The sequence below is a fragment of the Heterocephalus glaber genome, unplaced genomic scaffold, assembly GCF_053883595.1.
Source record: "Heterocephalus glaber isolate CG9 unplaced genomic scaffold, H.glaber_assembly_v1.0 deba00001698, whole genome shotgun sequence".
In the NCBI taxonomy this organism is placed as follows: Eukaryota; Metazoa; Chordata; class Mammalia; order Rodentia; family Bathyergidae; genus Heterocephalus; species Heterocephalus glaber.
In genome coordinates this window covers 2,389,584-2,408,988 of record NW_028258419.1, presented here as the reverse complement: position 1 = coordinate 2,408,988, position 19,405 = coordinate 2,389,584, and the positions used below count along the sequence as shown (strand labels likewise).

Sequence of the window (19,405 nt, the reverse complement as noted above, 5' to 3'; positions counted from 1 at the left end):
CATGCCCAAGAACTGGACAGCTTTTAGCCCAAACTAGTTATTCCTTCTACATTTCTCCTTTCGCATCTAGAGATAAGTATGGGATTTTTTCCACTATCTCAAAATTTGACTGAAGTGGAGCCCCAAAGCTGAGAACTACAAACAATAAGTTCCCCTACAACCTAAAAAGGACACGAAATCCATGCCAAATATACTAAAAGATTACTTCCCTATCACCTACCTTCTACCTGTTAAAAAAGTTAAGAGGGCCAGGGATTTAGCTCAGTGGCACAGCACCTGCCTGTCAAGATGTGGTCCTGAGTTCGATCCCTGGTACCAAAAAAAAAAGTCAGAAACTGCATTCACAAATGTGGCGAAGACTAGGGCTATAGGGCCCTACACCTCAGTGAAAACAAACCCAGGGCTGCTCCTAGAAAACCTCTGGGACAGATTGGGTGACAGTTTAAGGAGAAACTGACATGCAGATCACCAGGTGACATCCAAATCACCAAGAGATGAGGAAACTCTTAAGACCATCTGGGTCCAGCCACCAGAACTGAACGCAGTGAGAGTTCTCAGGAGTACCTGACATACATCCTCAGCAGTCCACAGAGTATGTGAACAGATACTGTCCCAGCCTGGAAAATTCTGCAAGAACGAAGACAGGTGGTGCTGTCACAGTGGCGGGGAAGGACAGAGCACAGCAGTCAGGCAAGCTGCATGTCTGCACTGAGTCCTTCAGGTTCCGCTAGCCAGCAGGCGCTACAAGAGCACAAGGCATCTGGACAGGACCCAAACAAAACACAAGGCTTCCGGAGTAAAGCGCACTGCAGGGGCAGACGCAGGGCGGACCTTGGGTAGCAATAGCTGTGGGAGACTGCACAGGAGGTCAGTGTGTCCACCACCTCCCCAACAGGCCCCAAAGTCATCCTGTGCGCACATCTCTGACAGTTCACGTTTGGACACCTGCCACACAGATGCAGCTGGAGTACAATTTTGTCCTTTCTCTTCTAGTCTTCCTTCCAACTGGAACCAAAAATAGCAGGGGAGTGGAAGAGAAAGAAAGAGGTCCTGCGTTTTTCCATTGAAGATCTCTGACCCAGGGCTGAGCAGAAGAGAGAGGCTTGAAACTGGATGTAAGCTCTGGATTAGATTTTTCATACTTGGGAATCTGAGACACTTAAATAAGGTGTGTTCCTATGTTAAAAATGAACTCTTGGGGCTCTTGGGATTTAGCTCAGTGCTTCTTCGGCCTGCCTCTTAAGCACAAGGTCGCCAGTTCGATCCCCAGTACCAAAAAAAAAAAAAGAACTCTTGTCAAGAGACAAGGGAGAAAGATCCAACATGATGTGGCTAAAGTCAAGGATGTGAGAAAAATGAAGTCACTATCTATCAGTATGTCATTAGGTATAAGCCGCACACAAATCATGCTAATCCACAGTGCCACCACAGGTACTGTTACTCAAGTCAGAAACGCAATCATTGTCTTAGAATATCCCCCTCCCTAAGACTTTGATGTCCAGTCACGTCTCAAACCTCTTTCAACACATCTCTTCCTCCCCAGCTACTTCCCTACTAGTCTGGCTCAAATCTGAAGCACCCCCATAACCCAACTTAGTGATTCTCTATCCTGGCCTACACTTTGAAATTTAAAATATTAAACATAATACCTAGGTCCAGCTTAGAGACTGATTTCAGTGGGTTGAAGGAGAGGCTAACCATCAGTTTTTTCCAGAGGCCCCCAGGTACTTCTAACATGGATTCAAGATTGAGAACTACTAACCTAACTGGTCTCTCTCATCCCCTACAGTATCTTTCACAATGCAGTAGGGGTCATCTTTCTTAAAATATAAGTATCGTACTTAGAGCAGTGGCTTTTAATCTTGACTACTTAGGGAGCTTTTTAAAATCTTGCTATCAGGCCAAACTCCAGAAAGACTGAAACAAGATCCTGGGGATGAGAACCAGACATCAGCATTTATTACAACTCCCCAAGTGACTGTGAGGCAGACAAGGATGGGAACCACTGTCCTAGAAGCAACAGGAAGCCAAAGGAAGTCTCTGTGATCAACAGAACCCAAATTCCCTTTCAGATAACCAGCCCTCCCATGTAACCTTAATACGCTGGGTGTTCACACTGCTCAGACAACGAAGCTCACTGAAAGGGCCACGCTGGACATGTTTGCCTCGAGTGTCCCTCAGCCCAAAGAGCCTCTCTGCACGCTCACCCAGTTAGGTCCACCACTGGTGAGTTAAGATCTTTCTTTTCCTTGTAGTGTCAGCCTCCCTGAAACACTGTAGAGCTTGTCCATTCACCTGTGACTGCCATAATTTGTGGGGAAACATAATTTTTCATGTTTCAGTCTAACTCCCTTCTTGAACTCCCTGAAGCTGAAGCCTGAATTTATTCACACTTTCTCTCTAATGCTTACCAATCACTATGCATGGCAAGCACTCAATACCTGTTGAATTCATTCCATTCCAGAAAAAAAAAACCAACTATCTATGCTACTATGCTACTATGCAGGTAGACACACACTTTAATAAACTGTAAGAGACATCATATTTATGCAGTTAATTCAAGTCTCATAAAAGCAGAAACTAGCAGCTGGACTTTTTAAAAAATGTAAGGCAAATGTTTGTTTATTCTATTTACAAGCAGCTGTAAATCAAGAAAGAAGGCAGGTACAAAGGGCAATGTGCTTCCAGGGTCACAAGGCTGGCTCCTTACAGGATAATAATGTTTGGCTTTCAAACTCAATCATGTGATTTAAAATATACCTTAAACTATTTTATACCCTGGTACAGTGCCATCTGTATGTTTCAGGAAAGTGAGAGGCTACTTACTTAACCTGGAGTAAAATAATACTTTGCCATCTAGAGATGAAAACAAATTATGAAAAGCTACTGAATGCTTTGAACAAAATGTACCTAAGCTTCAATAACACTAATAGTATGGTCACCAGTATCTAACAGCAATTTCTAGTATTCTGAGTCTTATTATCCAGAAAAAACTCAAATCTCTATTTAAAAGTTGCTTTAATATTTTATATTTGTATTTGTATTTATATTTGCATTTTTATGTTATATATTTCTATTGTATATGTGCCTCACCCAAAGACAACAATTTTGCTAAATACCATTCAAAAAACTTTTATTGAACCCATACTCATATGGGCCAAGGAAGCCATCTTAACATGCAAAATGATTACTAGGTTACCATGTGTTTAAAGTAAGTTTTTTATCTGTCAAAAACGTTTAATTACTAAATTAATTTAGTATTCACTGAGTGGCTACTACTTGCTTGGAAATAGATGAAAACCAAAAATCTGAAATGACTACTAACAAAAAAAGCATCAACCAAATATCTGATACTAGTAACTGATTTTTTTTTTTTTTACCTTATTTGGAGATTTCAAAGGTGAGATGGCAATTTTATTTGGTGTCTGTGATGTAGAGTTTAAAGCTGATCCAATAACACCACTTTCAGATATTGTTATGGTCTTTGAGGGCGTTCCAGGAGTAGACTGTGAAAGAACTCTACCTGCAAATGAGAGGCAGCACGTCAGTTTGACTTTCTTCAATAACAGTATAAAATCTGTGACGACAGTCTACACCAGCAAAGACTTCAGGTTCACTATTTCATACATATGAACACAGAATTTAAAATATTTAGCTGAGACCCTAATAAACTGTGGTGAACTGAAGCAGAAACAAAGCCATTCTTCTTAATAATACTGTACTAGTATCAGTTTACAGAGTCTACACAAACAGTTCTCATATTCTCATCAGTGTTGTTATGTTCTTGCCATCAGGAAGCAGGCACAGGATAACAAAACCATTTGCCTGTGTGACACAGCTCCTGAAAGTCAGGAGGACTTGAATCCAAGTCTTAAGATTTCAACCTCTGTATTCTACTATACTGGACAGTTTTGCTATTTGAACTTAACACATTAATGTAAAATTCTAATCCACACTCAAAAACGTTATTGGATGGACTAACTTTGAACACTGTCAAGCTGAATTCAGGCTGATTTCAGGCTGCCAAGAGGGGGGAAAGTTTCTGCTAGCTGCCCTGGCCAGGTTACATACTGTGTTCCCTCCTAGACAATGTCCCTCAAGAATAACACTGTAAACCTACAGTGTATCTGGATAGCTTAGAGAACTGGAACTTACACTAAAATAAAGTGAAGTAATTTTTATCCTAGGTAAGAAAGGAATACAAAGACATAACAAAGCTCTAAATTCTGGAAAGACTACGTGGTAAGTTATTATTGCCATTTACCAAGTTTTTGGTTCTCCTCCACCCTGGGCTGAGGGCAAAACTGTACTGGCACTACCTAGCTGACACCTCCTCCAATCTTGTGGCTAAATTAGGGTCACAGGACTTCTGGACAGTGAACTTTGAGTAAACGTTCAGGTATTATTTCCATGAGATGTCCCAAAGCCCTCGTTCCTTCTGCCACATCTGAGATGGTGGCTCCTCCATCAGCCTGCATCCTCAAGTGACCACTGAGAAGAACATTCTTTTGAATGCAAAGGGGTATGTAGATAATCATGAAGTAGGAATAAAAGAATAAAAACTTTGGGTTTTTTAATGCTTTAAAGATTTGGAGAATATTTATTTTGTCTGAAAAACCAAGAATAGCCCGACCAAGTTGAAGAATTAGAACTAATCTATATCATACCAAACGTATAGAAACAGAAAAATGTTAGCTAAGCACTAAGAACTGTAAATTTATAATTAAAATGACTGTTTCAACACAAGTGAGTTACAAATATAGCAGATGTTACATGATCAAATACATTGGCTAAAGAGAGATGTATCTAAGTAGAGGAGGCAAATAACTACATTATCTCTAAAGTCCCCTCCAGCCTTCAGATACTTCAACTGAACTTACAGGCACAGCTAGAGATGAAGGAGAAAGGAAGTGCAGATGAGAAAAAAAGATGAGTAAAAAAAGAAAGGACTTTCTCTTTAGACAAAAAAATAGAACTATACTTGGCAACTTCTGAGCTGTTTTTTCTGATAACAAAGCCAAAGCATACAGTTTCTTTTAAAATTAATGAAAGTTATCCTCATTTATGAATTTAAAAATATTTTAAATATAATTTTCAAAATTGTAGTGCATAATTAATTGATGACATATTAATTCCAGCTGAATGTTCTGCTGAGTTTCTATTTTAACCTGAATTACATCACAAGTAAATAAAGACAATTCCATGTAAATTAAATGAATACACAGCAAACATTTTAACAAAGTGAGCCTAAAGTATTGAGGCTCCTGAAAGTAACATGTTTTCTATTCTAGTTTCCAAAGCTAATACCTGTGAGATAAAGCCCTAATAACACTGTTAAGAAACTATTGTCCCAAAAGACAGTATTTAATGTTCATTGTTTGTACTTATCACTATAATTTCATATTTGTCAGGTATTACATACCTTTCAGAAAATGTTCTTATAGAAAATCCTCAGTTCCTAAGTAAAATTAATACCAGGAAAAGGCCACTTACTATGAATTTACTTAAAACAGGGACAAATATTTCATTGTAAGTAGCAAAGAAAAGTTAAAGTAAAATTTCCACTTTCTTTTTTGGTTTGCATTTTTAAAAAAATCCAATTTGTAATTGTTAATACACTTTTATTATGAATAAAACAAAGAAGCTGTTGATTGAGGGAGAACAGTGTCTTCTGAAAATTTGTATGCTGGCAGTGACAAATTCTGTTTGATGGGCACAGCATGATCATATTGAAGGTCATTTCTGCCAAAATATTTGAAGATTTCATCAATTTTTCCAAGAACCTTTAAAACTCAAGGTATTCTTTTGGAAGACTCTGTTTGGTTTTTCTCCAAAGAGCATTTCTGATGATCTAATCTCCAAATTCTCAACTCTGTGGACAGATTTACACAATATGCAAGTTACATGATTTCACCTTGAAATCAATTTACAAGGCACACATGTTCTACATTGGGCCTTCTCTAAGAATCAAAAGCAACACACTCCAAAGCCTCAGATGGAAGCCAGCATATCTGACCAAGGACAAATTCTAGAAGAGGTAGGTGGCATTTACATTTTACAGAAAGAAGATGAACAAATAATCTATTTACTTAGGATTACAGAGAAAATCAACAGAAGAGCCATGAATAAAATCCAAATCTTCCAATAGCTCCAATCATATTACTAAAGAGACTCCATTCAATAATACAGTCATTGAACCAGATTAGAAAGTATACAAAACATAAAAGAGCTATTATCAATATGATACACATACAAAAATGTAATTATTATTCTGCTTTAAAAAAAACAAAGAAAATTCTGACAACATGCTATAAACCAGATAGACCTCAAGGACATTAAGGCAAGTGAAATAAGCCAGTCATAAAAAACAAGTATTACATGATTTCACTTGTATGAGCCACACAGAGTTAGAAAGTAGAATGGTGGTTGCCAGGGGCGGGGGCGAGGGAGGAATAGGGAATTACTGTTTAATAACCTTCACAAGATGAACAAAATTCTGAGGATGGATGGGGTAATGGTTGCACAACAATGTGAATATACTTAATGCCACTGAAGTGTATATTTAAATAGCAAGTTTTAAAATATTAATTAATTTGAAAAGTGCAACTAGACAGCAATCTAAAAACTACCATCAAGAAAAATCAAGGGGCTGGGAGGGAATCTCAGTGGTAAGGCACTTGCTTAGCATGAACAAGGGCCTAGGTTCAATCCCAAGCACCACAAAAACAAATAAATAAAATAAAGGTGGTTTCTGACAATGGTTTGACTTAGTGATTTTTTGCTGGGGATGGTAGTACACACCTGTAGTAACAGCACTCAGGAGGCTGAAGAAGGAAGATTGCCATGAGTTTGAGGCCAGCCTGGGCTACCTAGTGAGTTCAAGGCCAGCCTGAACTACATAGCAAGACCCTGAGTCAAAAACAAAGAGGGAAGGGTGGGGGGAGGGAGAGGGAAAGTGAGAGATCACAAAGCCAAGCAAGCTGGTGCATGCCAATAACCCCTACATGTGGGAGGCTGAGGCAGAAGGATCACAAGTTCAAGGCCAGCCTGGACCATATAGTAACAGCAAGATTCTGTCTCAAAAAGCCAAAAGAAAAGAAGAAAGGAAAGGAAAAGAAAAGAAAAAGAAAATCTTAAATGCAGTAGTGGAGATAGGTAAGAAAGCTGTGTGAAAATATAATGTGACTAATGAATAAGTCAAAAGCCAGTGTGAAATTGAATAAAAGTTTAATTAAAAGTATTTGATAGATAAAATCAAGTTTTATGGGAATGCATAGGAAATGGTTAAAAATAGAATACCTGACTAAACCTAGGAACCAAACTTTCTAATCCAAAAGATAAAATAGATACATTAGCCAAGAGGCACAGCAAAGAACAGCATTCCAGGTAAAAGGAACAGCCAAGTTCCTAAATCTTAAGAGAATATAATCATTTGGCGAGCTCTTAAAATAAGTTCGCTCAGGCTTGGAGCTGATGGGAGGTGAATGAAATCATACATGAGATCATAAATGGTTTGATGCTAAGCACTGGCATTTGAGCTTAATCCTGATGGATGGAGGCCTAGAAATTGTTAAGCAAGGTGTAACACGATCAGATTTGCATTTTAGAAAAACCACTTATATACAAAGGTTTACCTTGACTGAAAAAGAGAAGATATCCATCATCTTCAATGGGAAGACCCTAACCATTTATAAACAAACTCAATGTACTTTGAAAGAGCCTCAGTTATAACATAAAAAGGATGGAACCTACTTGCTATACTATTCAAAAGGACAGCTATTCTGGTGGCTTATAATTTGGCTTTTATGATTTTGGGGGAGGGATTCTGGGGATAGAACCCAGGGCCTTCACAAGGAGCTACAACCCTGGCCCTTTTTAAAATTTATAAATTTTGAGACAGAGTCTCACTAAGCTGCCCATACTGGACTCGAGCTTGTGATTCTCCTGCCTCATCCAACAGTGCTGGGTTGACAGGTGTGTGCCACCATGTCAGACTTGGCTGACATGATTTTTAAAAGGATTTACAGAAATAGGTAAAGAGATTATCCCTCCAAACTGAATTAAATGCTAACAATTCTCGTGAAATTTAACAAAAGTCTATCTTACACATTTTGGTATTGTATGCAACACATTATAAAACACCCAGAGACCACATATCCCATCCACAATCATCCTGATAGTCATGGTGACCTTCTGACATAACCCAAAATTCATTCAGGGGCTGAGGATGTAGCTCAGTAGTAGAGAGCCTAACATGCACAGGATTTGGGGTTCAATCCCAAGTACCAAAACAAAAAAACAATTTAGACACTTCTACAAACACAACTGACTGGCATACAATAACTAAAAATTCTAAGGTACTTCCCAGACTCAACCTAGACTCAAGCACTAAAACTATTTGCACTGAGACATTCTTTTTAGGTAATTTCCTCTACTACTCCAAAACATCCCAGGGGATTATTGGTCCTGGTCCATCAGTACTTCCAAGTCTTGCTCACTTTAACACCAACTCCAATCTACTTCTTGAACAGCCCAAAATTCCCACTCTCACCTTTCCTCCGGAGCCATGCCACCTTCCTGTGACAGCCCTCAAGACCTCTGCCTCTTTCATCCCAAGTCTCTCTTGAGGGCCAAAAGAGAAAGAGAACACTCAACCCTCCAGGCCATTATGTTCATCCTCAGCATCTCACTCGGCCTCCCACATACAATCCAAACCTCAGGAAAATCACAAATTACTGTTGTTGACTTCAGAGCTGCCGACTGCTATGTCTGTAAATATTTTTTTTTCCCCAGTACCGGGGATGGAACTCGGGACCTTCTGCTTGTGAGATAGGTGGCCGAACCACTGAGCTAAATCCCCAGCAGTCTGTAAATTTATTAAAGACAGCAGCAAGTGGCTTTGGTTTTGTTTTTGGTTTTTTTGGTTCTGTTCCCTAAGTAAATGGCTTAAATATATATGCTATAGATGATTAGCCATTTGCAATACTCTCATCAAGAATACACATTCCAGGGATCAGTACCAAGCATTTGAAAATCTCAGTCCAAAGTCTATCATTCTGAAGTACCCATATACATCCTTAGCACAATGAAAACATAATCTTGTGAGAAAGAGTAATGTTAGCACCACTGGCTGAGTGATTTTTCTCTAGAAGAACTGAACTGCTTGCATAACTGCTTGCTAGAGAAAGAGCAAGAGAACTGGCCTCAAACAAGCCATTGCAGAAAGACAGAAAAGAAAACCAACGGTGTTTTTCAGGGGAGCAAAAATGATGGGCCACGGATCCATGCTGAGTACAGGAAGTGGTGGATGAATTAATGGATCCGAGATTTCAAAGTCAAAATATTGCTAGATTTGGAGTATAAAGGCAGCAAAGCTGATGAATAAAGAGAATGGAACTCCTAAAGTCCAACTTTCAGAGATGATATAGTTACCGGTAATGCCAAATTTTAAAGTATATAATAAAAGACAATTAGGCCACATTAAAGAGTGTGCTAGTAAAAGTAATATTCTACTATCACTTAAGTAATTCCTATCATTGGACAAGAGTTCCTACAGAACTGTATAGTGTATTAAAATACAGAAACCAAAAATTCAAACAGAAACCATGTAATACCATACTCCCACATGCATGAATCTATCGTTCCAATTTTAGTATATGTGCTGCTGAAGCAAGCACTCACGTGCGTGAATCTAAATATATTAGACCTAGTGCAAGTGCTCCAGAGACAAACTGCTTAAGTTCCAAGCCCAGCTTGGCCACTTACTAGCAAAGCGCCTCCCTTACCACATGGCAAAATAGGGGTGTTGTAGTCCCTCATGGGCCTGTCAAGGAGCTTGATGAGTCATTTATAGGTAAAAAGCTAAGAACAGCATGCAGTAAACACTATCTCAGTATAACTAGTATTACTGAAATCATGAACAATTTGCTAATTCCATGGAAAATTTCTACAAAAACCTAAAAAGACTAAAGTAATGGACTAATTTTGAGATGAGGCATTTTCCTTGAAGAACTCATTTATTAAGTATGACAATTCTTAAACTAGTCTGGCTTATCATAAGCTTTACATGCACTAAAACAATTTATCGGAGCAGAACAGCCTTCTGGAAACCTAAAAGATAAATATATGGCTTAATGAACTGTAAAGAAGTATAACCTGCAATGACTGGTGGTGACACTTGAGTTGTCTGTCCTGTAACTGCTTTACTATTTATGGGTTTTGCAAAGATCAGCTTCGTGATTACTGGGCCAGAGGTTGGTGTTCGAGGCTTCTTAGCAATCTGAAACATATAAATAACTATGAAGACCATTTGTTTCTATAAAACAACTACTGAATCAAAATTAGACAAAAGATTCATACATCGTAGTACATGTAAAACCAGCTTGTTTAACAAATTATAGTTATGTCATGTTGAAAACACTTACAATGCACCTATTCATCAAAATATTAACATGATCCCATTCATAAACCCATAAATACTAATACCTTTGCATTTTATTATACATCCTTATTTTAATCTCTTATATGCATACGATAAAAACCAAATTAATATTTAACAATAATAAGGTTTAATGTTCAATAAAAAACACAAGCAATATTCTTAAAATAAATTTTTTGAAATTTCCTCAATAACATGATGAAGTTAAGATAGTGCAAACAATGAGGCCATGGCCCCTGAATGCAAAATATAAATACATATTTAAAGACAAGCCTATGATCAGATTCTAAACTTCAGATCTACATATCAGGACTAGATAAAGGAAAAACAAAACAAGTTAAAGTCCTAGAATACAAAGAGACAAGATTGGTAGAACAAGACCATGATAACAGCAAAGGCTCTGTACTGTTATCTACTAAAATAATGTTTAAATTCTTCAAAGGGAAGAATCTGTATTTTATTCATCTTTGATCTGTAGTTATATACTGGCACATTGTCGACCTGAACTATAATTTCCCACAAGTCAAGGGAGGTAGAAGCATTAATGGTTTTATAAATTGAAATTATTGCCACAAAGAAAGACATAGCTTTTTCCAAAATACAGAAGCAGAAATTTATCTATAATCAACATCATAAAATTTTAATGTGAGGAACATTTAAATTTTGTCTTTTAATAGATATGAACATTGAGTTCCTGGAAATACTACTTACTATTGGAAATAAGTGCTACTTAAATGAATAAACATGACCAACTGGAATGACAGAAATACATCAGAAGTTGGAACATATCATAAACTAGATAAATGTCAGTTCTTTGTATTCAAATTATAAGTTAAATGGCATATATTACATTCAAAATATAATACTTTCTTACATTTAGAACACATTATTGACACAATGAAATATAAGTGAAACAAGAATCACCGCAAAAAAGAGATCTGTTCATATATTAAATAATACCTAGCTTGCAAAGATATCAAGATAAATTCATAATTATACTTTAGAAACTTTATGCAATCTGGGGAGACATAAAGGAAAAACATTATCCAATTGTTTACAGACTGAAAAGTCCAAGTTGGAATTTCCACTATGTACATGCTATTAATGATTTTGAAAGGTAGAAATATTGGTATTCCTAGAAATATGTATCTAGCAAAAATAACCTTAGCTATAAAAATTAAGATTTAAAGTATAAAGACTTTCACAATCATATGATTATATGAATACCTACCAATAAGGAAAAAATACAAGGAATATAACCAAAAAGCATATTAATTATTCAAATAAACAATCTCATTTCATCCCTGTGGCTATATTTCTTTTAGTCGAGTCTGCTGAAAATACCAAATTCCAGTTCCATTACGGAACCATAATTTCTTGCATTATGAATTCTCAATTACCCTAGAAAAAATTTTATTAAGTAAAACAAAGCATAAAGGATAATTTTTAACAAGTTCATCAAATCAGTAGAATAAGACAAAAATGAAAAAAAGAAAATTTACATATATGGTAGCCAATATATCATCAAATAATCCACAAGTAATTTTCATCACTATGTTAGACAGACTTAGGAGTCAGTAAGGATGGTGTCCCAGATTGCTCACTACTCTCACACATAATGCACACCAATGCGGTGTGTCTATATCTGTGATTAAGTGTTAAGTATACCTCATCCTTTCTTTTGTTTCGAAGCTAGGCCTTCTTCCACTCTTAAGTCTCAATACTCTGATTAAACTTAAGACAATGAAGACTATCTAGGAAAAATACCAGAAAATCATACACATCATGGAATAAACCAAATTTTCCAGTGTCTAAATTGGAAAAATAGATTTGTAGTTTTTTCACAATGCTTCAGAGCTTCTTGGGTTGCTTATAAGATAAAAAGATTTGAGTTGCCTAAAAATCACTGGATAAGTAAAATAATATTCTAAATAAATTTTGTTTTGTTATTATTTTTATAAATAGTAACTGTTTTCTAATAAACAGAATTGGGTTTTGTAGAAGCAACAACAATAAAACAAGTTCTAAGAATTAGGACTGCAGTCTTTGTTTTTATTGTCAGTACTTAGGGAATCACAGCAGAAAACTAGAGGATACAAGTACCCCCTTTATTGGAACAATATGTTTACACCATTCTCCTAAGTCAGAAATAATGACATTCTGATTTTTTTTTTGGATTGGATACAACTTTATAGTAAATATGCTTTTGTCACCATCAGTTAGAGTGCACTATGTTGGTAAGCTGTTTTTCCCCTCTGACATTCTGATTTATCAGCTTCCTGTGAACATGATGAAGATCCACCTTGCCACTGCCATTCTGTAAACCAATAAAAAGAAACTTCCAAACTGAGGGCAAGATGCTTCATGGTGACGGGGGTTCTTGTTCAAGAGAGCCTCAGTAAAATCAAGTAAAAGGAAGTCAGAGAAGTGAAAAATAACAAGGAACAAGAAGAGGCCAATGTTTAACAGTGGCAGAGGGACATGGGCAAATCACAAGGTTTGAGAAATCCTTGCAGTTCTTAAATGCGAAGCCCATGAAAAGTCTAAGTATCTAATTCTTTGTCAACACAGTCAACACAGTAAACAAAATACTGCTTGTAAATATCAGCCGAGAGGAGCTGGCTCTCACCTAACCTCCCTTACACACTCCCTTTACTACTTGAACTGACGTCTTCTCCTTCCCTTTCCTGAAAGGCATCTCTTTCAAATAGGGAACACGTTTCTTTTCTGGTCCTAAGTGGATCACCATATTTCCAAGATTAGCGATGGCCTAAGAAAACTATTTCAGCATGAAAAATTGGAGAGTTGGGCATGGTGGTACATGCCTGTAATCCCTGCACTCAGGAGGCTGAGGCAGAAGGATCACCGTGAGTTCAAGGCCAACCTGAACTACACAGTGAGATCCTATTAAAAAACAAAAAAAAGGCAGGGGCTAGAACCCATTTAATACATTTCTGGTAACCTTCTATCTTAGGTCCTTATTCATGCTAATACTAGGTACCATTTTGAAGGATTCTCATTGTTTCAAGAACTATAAAGCACCATGTATTTCTAAGATCAAGTAGGCACTTTATAATGAAGAAAGGGAAAACCTGCCCAAGGTTCCACAACTATCGAGTACCAAAGAAGTGACTGGAGCCTGGCTGATCTATCTCTGAAGACTGTACCTTACCCTCCCCGATTGTGTCGCTGTCCTCATACTGCACACATGAGTGATGACCACAGACAGAGACATGCTGACCAGTGCACTCTACTGCTGCTTCTAGGAAGTGCCCTCTCAGAACAGCAAAGTTCCCGTTATCAAAACAATTCTGTCGTCGTGGCTTTTTGATAGGCCTGCAAATCTGCCACCTTTAAACCAGTGGAATATCCTTGTAACCAAACTATCACCGAGAACAAAAGGCATTTTAAAATAAATAAAAGGCTATATACACTGATTTGGAATTTAACCAAAAATGAGGTTTTTCTGGCAAAAATCTTCATAAACATTAGATGTATCAAACTTAAAAACAGAAAACTCCATGATTCCTTAAAGCAACAAAGAAATTCAGTAACAGCTATGCAGTTAATAACCCTACACAAACACAACTATGAATCAGTTTAATGTTTTTAAACATGCATTTTAATTAATGAGCTCCCTTTTTTGTTTTCACTTTTGTTTTTTTACCTGTACTGTTTTTAACTGTTGGGTCTGAACCACAGAGGGCTGGGCTGTAGGATTAATCAGCTGGCTTCCTGGGGTCAGTGCTGAGACACCAATGACCGGTTTCGGCTCTGGCCTCCCTCCAATGGTAACTACTTTAATCTGCTGCGGTGGCAATTTAGTATCTCCTGACTGAGCCTGAGTTGTAACTTTCTGAGCCTGGGGTAGTTGGCTATGGGGTAGTGCTAAAACAATTGGTGAACCAGACTTGCCCAAAGTTGTTAAAATTAACTTCTGTCCATCTGGCTTAAGGGTCTGATTGCCAAGTTTAAGATCAGATGTCTGTGATACTTTGTTTAAAATGATCTGATTGGCTGATATAGTCACAGGAGTCTGAGCACCAAGTTTTTGAAGGCCACTTGGAAAAGCTGGTTTCATTCTATTAGAATCTGCTTTAGTAACTGTGGTATTCACTGCAACTTGGTTAATGTGGTTACTGTACACTGTGATGGGCTCCGTGGAAATGGGCGTGGCTGCAGAATCACCAGTAGAGTTTATGTTGACAATTTCTTCCAGTTCTGTCTCCATGGGAATTGGAGATGAAACAATAACAGCCTCAATACTATCCTCATCCACTAATGTTATCCCAGTGTCCATTATCTCCTCTGGAAGCAAGCTATTCACCTCGGCTGGTACCACCTCCATGGCTGTGCTCCTGCAGGAAGGTGATCAGGTGCTGCAAAGGTGAAGATGAGTAAGTTACTACACATTTCCAAAGAGACTTACAAAACTATATATATTTTTTTCTTTAAAAATATAAACGACAAGATAAGCAATTTAAAAATTGATGGAGGACATGCCTAAAGTTTGAGTAAAATGATTTTAACACACAGCCTTCAAGAATCTAAAATGAGATACAAAACTAGAAGCACAGATTCCTATTCATCACTGTTAATCCAGAGCAACACCACATTCAAACAACTATAAGTCACATAACCACATCAAACACCTTTCTAATGCCTCTCATAAAATTTTTAATCTTTGATGTGCCTGATAATCTTATTTCTTTCCAGTTTCTTTTTTCCTTCATTAACAGACTTGAAAACTAATTCACCCAAAAACTTAAGAATTCAACTATAACATAGAAAAAAACATCTTCAAATTTCCAATGAGCTAGGTCACTATAGTGCCCTCTATGGTACTATACTACTATTTTTAAAATTCATTAACTGTTCAAATTAAAGTTTCTAGCTATCTATCTTGGCAACTATAGATCAAACAGTTTACATAATTGCCCAAGTCTGATCAATTCGCTTCACACCAAGGCAATTTATACTTGGAAAGAAAATTCTTCAACCCTCCTTAGCCATTTAAAATGTTAAAAGAGGACCTATTTAAGAAGAGTCCACCCAATGCCGATAAAGGGAAAGGATAGTAATAATTAAACGGATTATAGACAATCAGAGCTGTTGATGCATTTAGCCAATGGTCAGGCAGAATTTCCAACAAAGGAATAAGTTTCATTATCATTATGGATTAAGAATAGGACATTACATTTGTGATAGACTAAATAGCAGTAAATTATTCGCTCACAGAACATCAAAGATCCATGAGAACCTAATCACCAATTCTTTTGTTCTTTTTTTATATAAAAATTCAATACTCATTCCAAGATAATGAGTAACATCCATACTGTTAAGTGAGATAAATAGGACACACTTGTAAATACTGAATAGTTTCTCTGGTGTGAGAAACTAAAAGTGTAAATAAGGATCAAAATGCATAAGTGATGTTGTAAAATAGGAAGGAAAGGTCCAAAGGAGTAGAAGTGGGAGGGGTAGGGGTAGGGGAAAGGAAAGAAGGGAAAAGAAAAAATATGAGAAAAGGAAAAAAATGGAAACAAAGTCTTTGTAAATAGGGAAGGGTGGAGGGGGTGAAGGGAGGGGCAGGGGAATGGGGAAAAAATAAGAACCAAGATACATCATGTACAGGTACAAGATCCCAATGATGAATATAACTATTGTATACCTAAAATGTACCAATAAACTTAATGAAAAAAAAATGAGTAACACAAATGCTGGGCATGGTGCTGCATGGGTATAATGCCAGTGACTCAAAAGTCTGGAGCCTGTCTGGGCAGCTTAGCAAGACCCTATCTCAACAAACAAACAAACAAACAAACAAAAAAAACAACAAAGGCTGGGGATGTAGCTCAGTAGTAGAAACCTTGCCTAAAGTGTATGGGCTCCAGTACCAGAGTCGGGTGGGAAAAAGACTAACATATACAAGTAGCATATTATACTTACTAGCACTGGCAACTACTGCTGTCAAAATAAACCATCAATACTGTGCACTTACTACATTAGCATCATGACGGCATTGTTTGATTTATCACTATAACAACTGTGACATTAGTACCATTATAGTCCCTACTTCACAGGGAAGAAAACTGAGGTTCAATAATTTGCCCAGTCACATAGTAGTAGATGGTAGATACAGGACTTAAGCTCAAGTGTTCATAATGTTAAGGTTAATAAATTTAATCACAACATTACATCCCCTTACATATTTACCACTGTGTTCTAAAATGGAGAAAAACAAGTCTGCTCCTCTGCAGTCCACACCCTATCCTGCAATCCCCCCTTCGCAACTCTGATATGTCACTGTACACTAGCTTTGCTCTGTGCTCAGACTAGACCTTCATACGAATAATCTTACAGAAGTTCCTCAGCTTATGTCGGTCACCCAATCCATTACAAGTTGAAAATGTATCATAAGCTGAAAACACATTTAACACACCTAGGCTACCAAACTTCACAGCTCAGCAACACTGCGCACTGTGGGGTCCTAGTTGTGTGTCCTGGGGGTTCCACAGCCCAGTAGCAGACCACGTGACCACTGGCCTGAGAAAGAAGCAACATTCAAAACTCCAAGAATCATTTCTACTGTCTGGTCACTTTTACAAAGTCGAAAAATGTGAGTTGAACTACTGTACTGTTAAGTCTGGGACTATATTGTGTACTTGTAACATAAGGAAAACATAAACTATGGACTCTTTTTTTCAGTATGCTTTTGAGATTTACTGTTATACTTATTGGTCCTGTTTCTTTGTACTGCTAAATAATATTCCACTGTTAATGCTGTATGTTCATGGGGGAAACTGACCTACAATTTTCCTGCACTGTCTGCCTGAGGATAATGCTAGTCTAATAAAATAAATTGGGGTGTGTTAACTCTTCAATTTTCAAGACAGGAATTGTTTCTATATCTTTTAAAATGTTTGCTAGAATTCACTAGTCATGCCATCTTGACATGAAGGTTCTTTACAGGAATCTTTTTGTTTTTGTCTTGAGGCAGAACCTTGCTGTTGCCCAGGCTGGCCTTTGAACTCATGGGCTCAAAGGATTCTCTTGCCTCAGCCTCCCAAGAAGCTGGGACTACAGGTACATGCCATTATGCCTGGCTTATGGGAGAGTTTAATGATCTTTGGTAGTTTGTGTCTTTCCTCTGAGTTGTCAAACTTAATGGCATAAAGCTATACATAATAAAGTCCTTAGAATCTACAGAAATCTCCATTCCTCATCCTGATAATTTGTCTTCTCTTTCTTTTTTATTAGTCTGACTGGAAATTTATCAATTTTATTGACCTTTTCAAAGAGCTGTTTTTGTCTTCACTGATTTTCTCAACTGCCCACTTTCTACTTAATTAACTGATATCCTTTCCTGCTTCTTTCTGCTTATTTTAGGTTTTGTTCTTTCTAGAATTTTAACATGAAAGTATGTGTCAAGAGTTCGGCAAACTTCAGCCTGTAGCCAAGTCAGGCCTGTGTTGTTTCTGTACAGCTCCCACCTAACAAATGGCTTTGCTTGTTTGTTTACATTTTAAATGGGAACAGTGACTATACATGACAGATTATACAACCTGCCAAGCCTAGAGTATCTGCTATCTGGCCATTTACAGAAAAAGTTTGTCACCCCGGCTTAGATTTTAAACCTTTCATCTCTACAATAAGCCTTTAAAATAAACAGTTTCTCCCAAAGCTATTTTAAATGCCTGTGAATAATTTCAATGGTTTTATTATCATTCATTTAGAATGCTTTCTAATATTCTTTGTGATTTCATGTCCAATACATAGATAGCAAAAGATGCTATTTAATCCCCAAATATATGGAAATTTTCTAGGTATCTTATTATCAGTTTCTAATTCAATTATATTATTTTCAGAGGACATAGTACTTTGCAACATTTCTACATTTGAAATACGAGATTTATGACTCATGATCTATCTAGGTGAACATTTTATGTACACTGAAAAAGATCAGGTATTCTGTAGTTGCTGAGTAGTATCTATACGAGGTATGAACAACAAATAAATACAGTTTAAATGATAATAAAAGACACTGCCATTAATATCCCTCAAAATCTTCCCCCTCAATGGGAAAACCCTTATCCGATCAGTCTTGCCACTTTCTGAAGCAGTTCTGGAAGTCCTCTTTCATGAGTGTCTTCAGTTATACAATGCTGGCTACCTCAGTGTCCAGAACTGATTCCTTTTCACAGTCATTTTGACTTTGGGGAAGAGCCAGAAGTCACACAGTAACAGATCTAGTGGATAAGGTGGATGAGGACACACTGTCATGTTTTCACAAGCCTGCCTTTCCACTGGATGGTGTGTGGCACCAAGCATTCACCATATTGTTGATTACACTTAATAAAAACACTCACGAAAGAGGACTTCCAGAACTGCTTCAAAAGTGGGAAGAGTGATAAAACATGTTGGAAGTGAGAGGAGCTGGGGATGTAGCTCAGTGGCGCTGCACCTGCATGGCAAGCAGCAATGTCCTGAGTTTGATCCCCAGCACTGGAAAAAAAAAAAAAAAAAGTGAGAAAATGTTAATTAGGTCAAGCTGGTTGATACTATTCATACCTTCCATATCTTTACTGAGTTCTTACTGTTCTATCAACTATTGGGAGGTGTTAATATGTGCAAAATGATGGTGGTCTTATTGTTTCTCCTCCACTGTGCATTTCTGCTTCACATAATGTAAAGCCATTATTAGAAGAATATGTGTTCTGTTACAAGAGACCAGAAGTTACAGGTATAGAAGTCTCTCCTTGAACTAGGAGCAAAGTTCAAACTGCTAACAAGAAAAGGTCTGATTGGTTTGGCCAGTCTCTATGTAACATGGCCCTGCTCAGAATTCTAGAGGTTGGACCCCTCAGAAGCCAGTGGGCAGAACAGATGACTGTCTTATGACTGGACATCCTTATCTGTTTCATTACCAATGCTAACAGAACTCTCAAAAGGAGCTTGTGGGCATGG

The 19,405-nt window shown here is 37.4% G+C and overlaps 1 protein-coding gene across 6 annotated transcripts in view; it reads right to left on the bottom strand.

Moving 5' to 3' along the window:
• Positions 1 to 19,405, bottom strand: part of Lin54 (lin-54 DREAM MuvB core complex component) — a 54,069-nt gene that overhangs the window by 28,232 nt on the left and 6,432 nt on the right. For 4 of the 6 annotated variants that reach the window (XM_004872322.3, XM_087199326.1, XM_004872321.4 and 1 more), the window contains exons 2-4: positions 14,106 to 14,817; positions 10,156 to 10,279; positions 3,381 to 3,523 (exon numbers count right to left, since the gene is read on the bottom strand). In XM_004872322.3, the coding sequence (XP_004872379.1) occupies positions 3,381 to 3,523; positions 10,156 to 10,279; positions 14,106 to 14,786 (948 nt within the window). In that variant the 5' untranslated portion in view covers positions 14,787 to 14,817. Of the gene's footprint in view, positions 1 to 3,380; positions 3,524 to 10,155; positions 10,280 to 14,105; positions 14,818 to 19,405 lie in introns of those variants that run through there. The other 2 variants (XM_013068356.3, XM_013068355.3) reach the window with 2 other exon arrangements.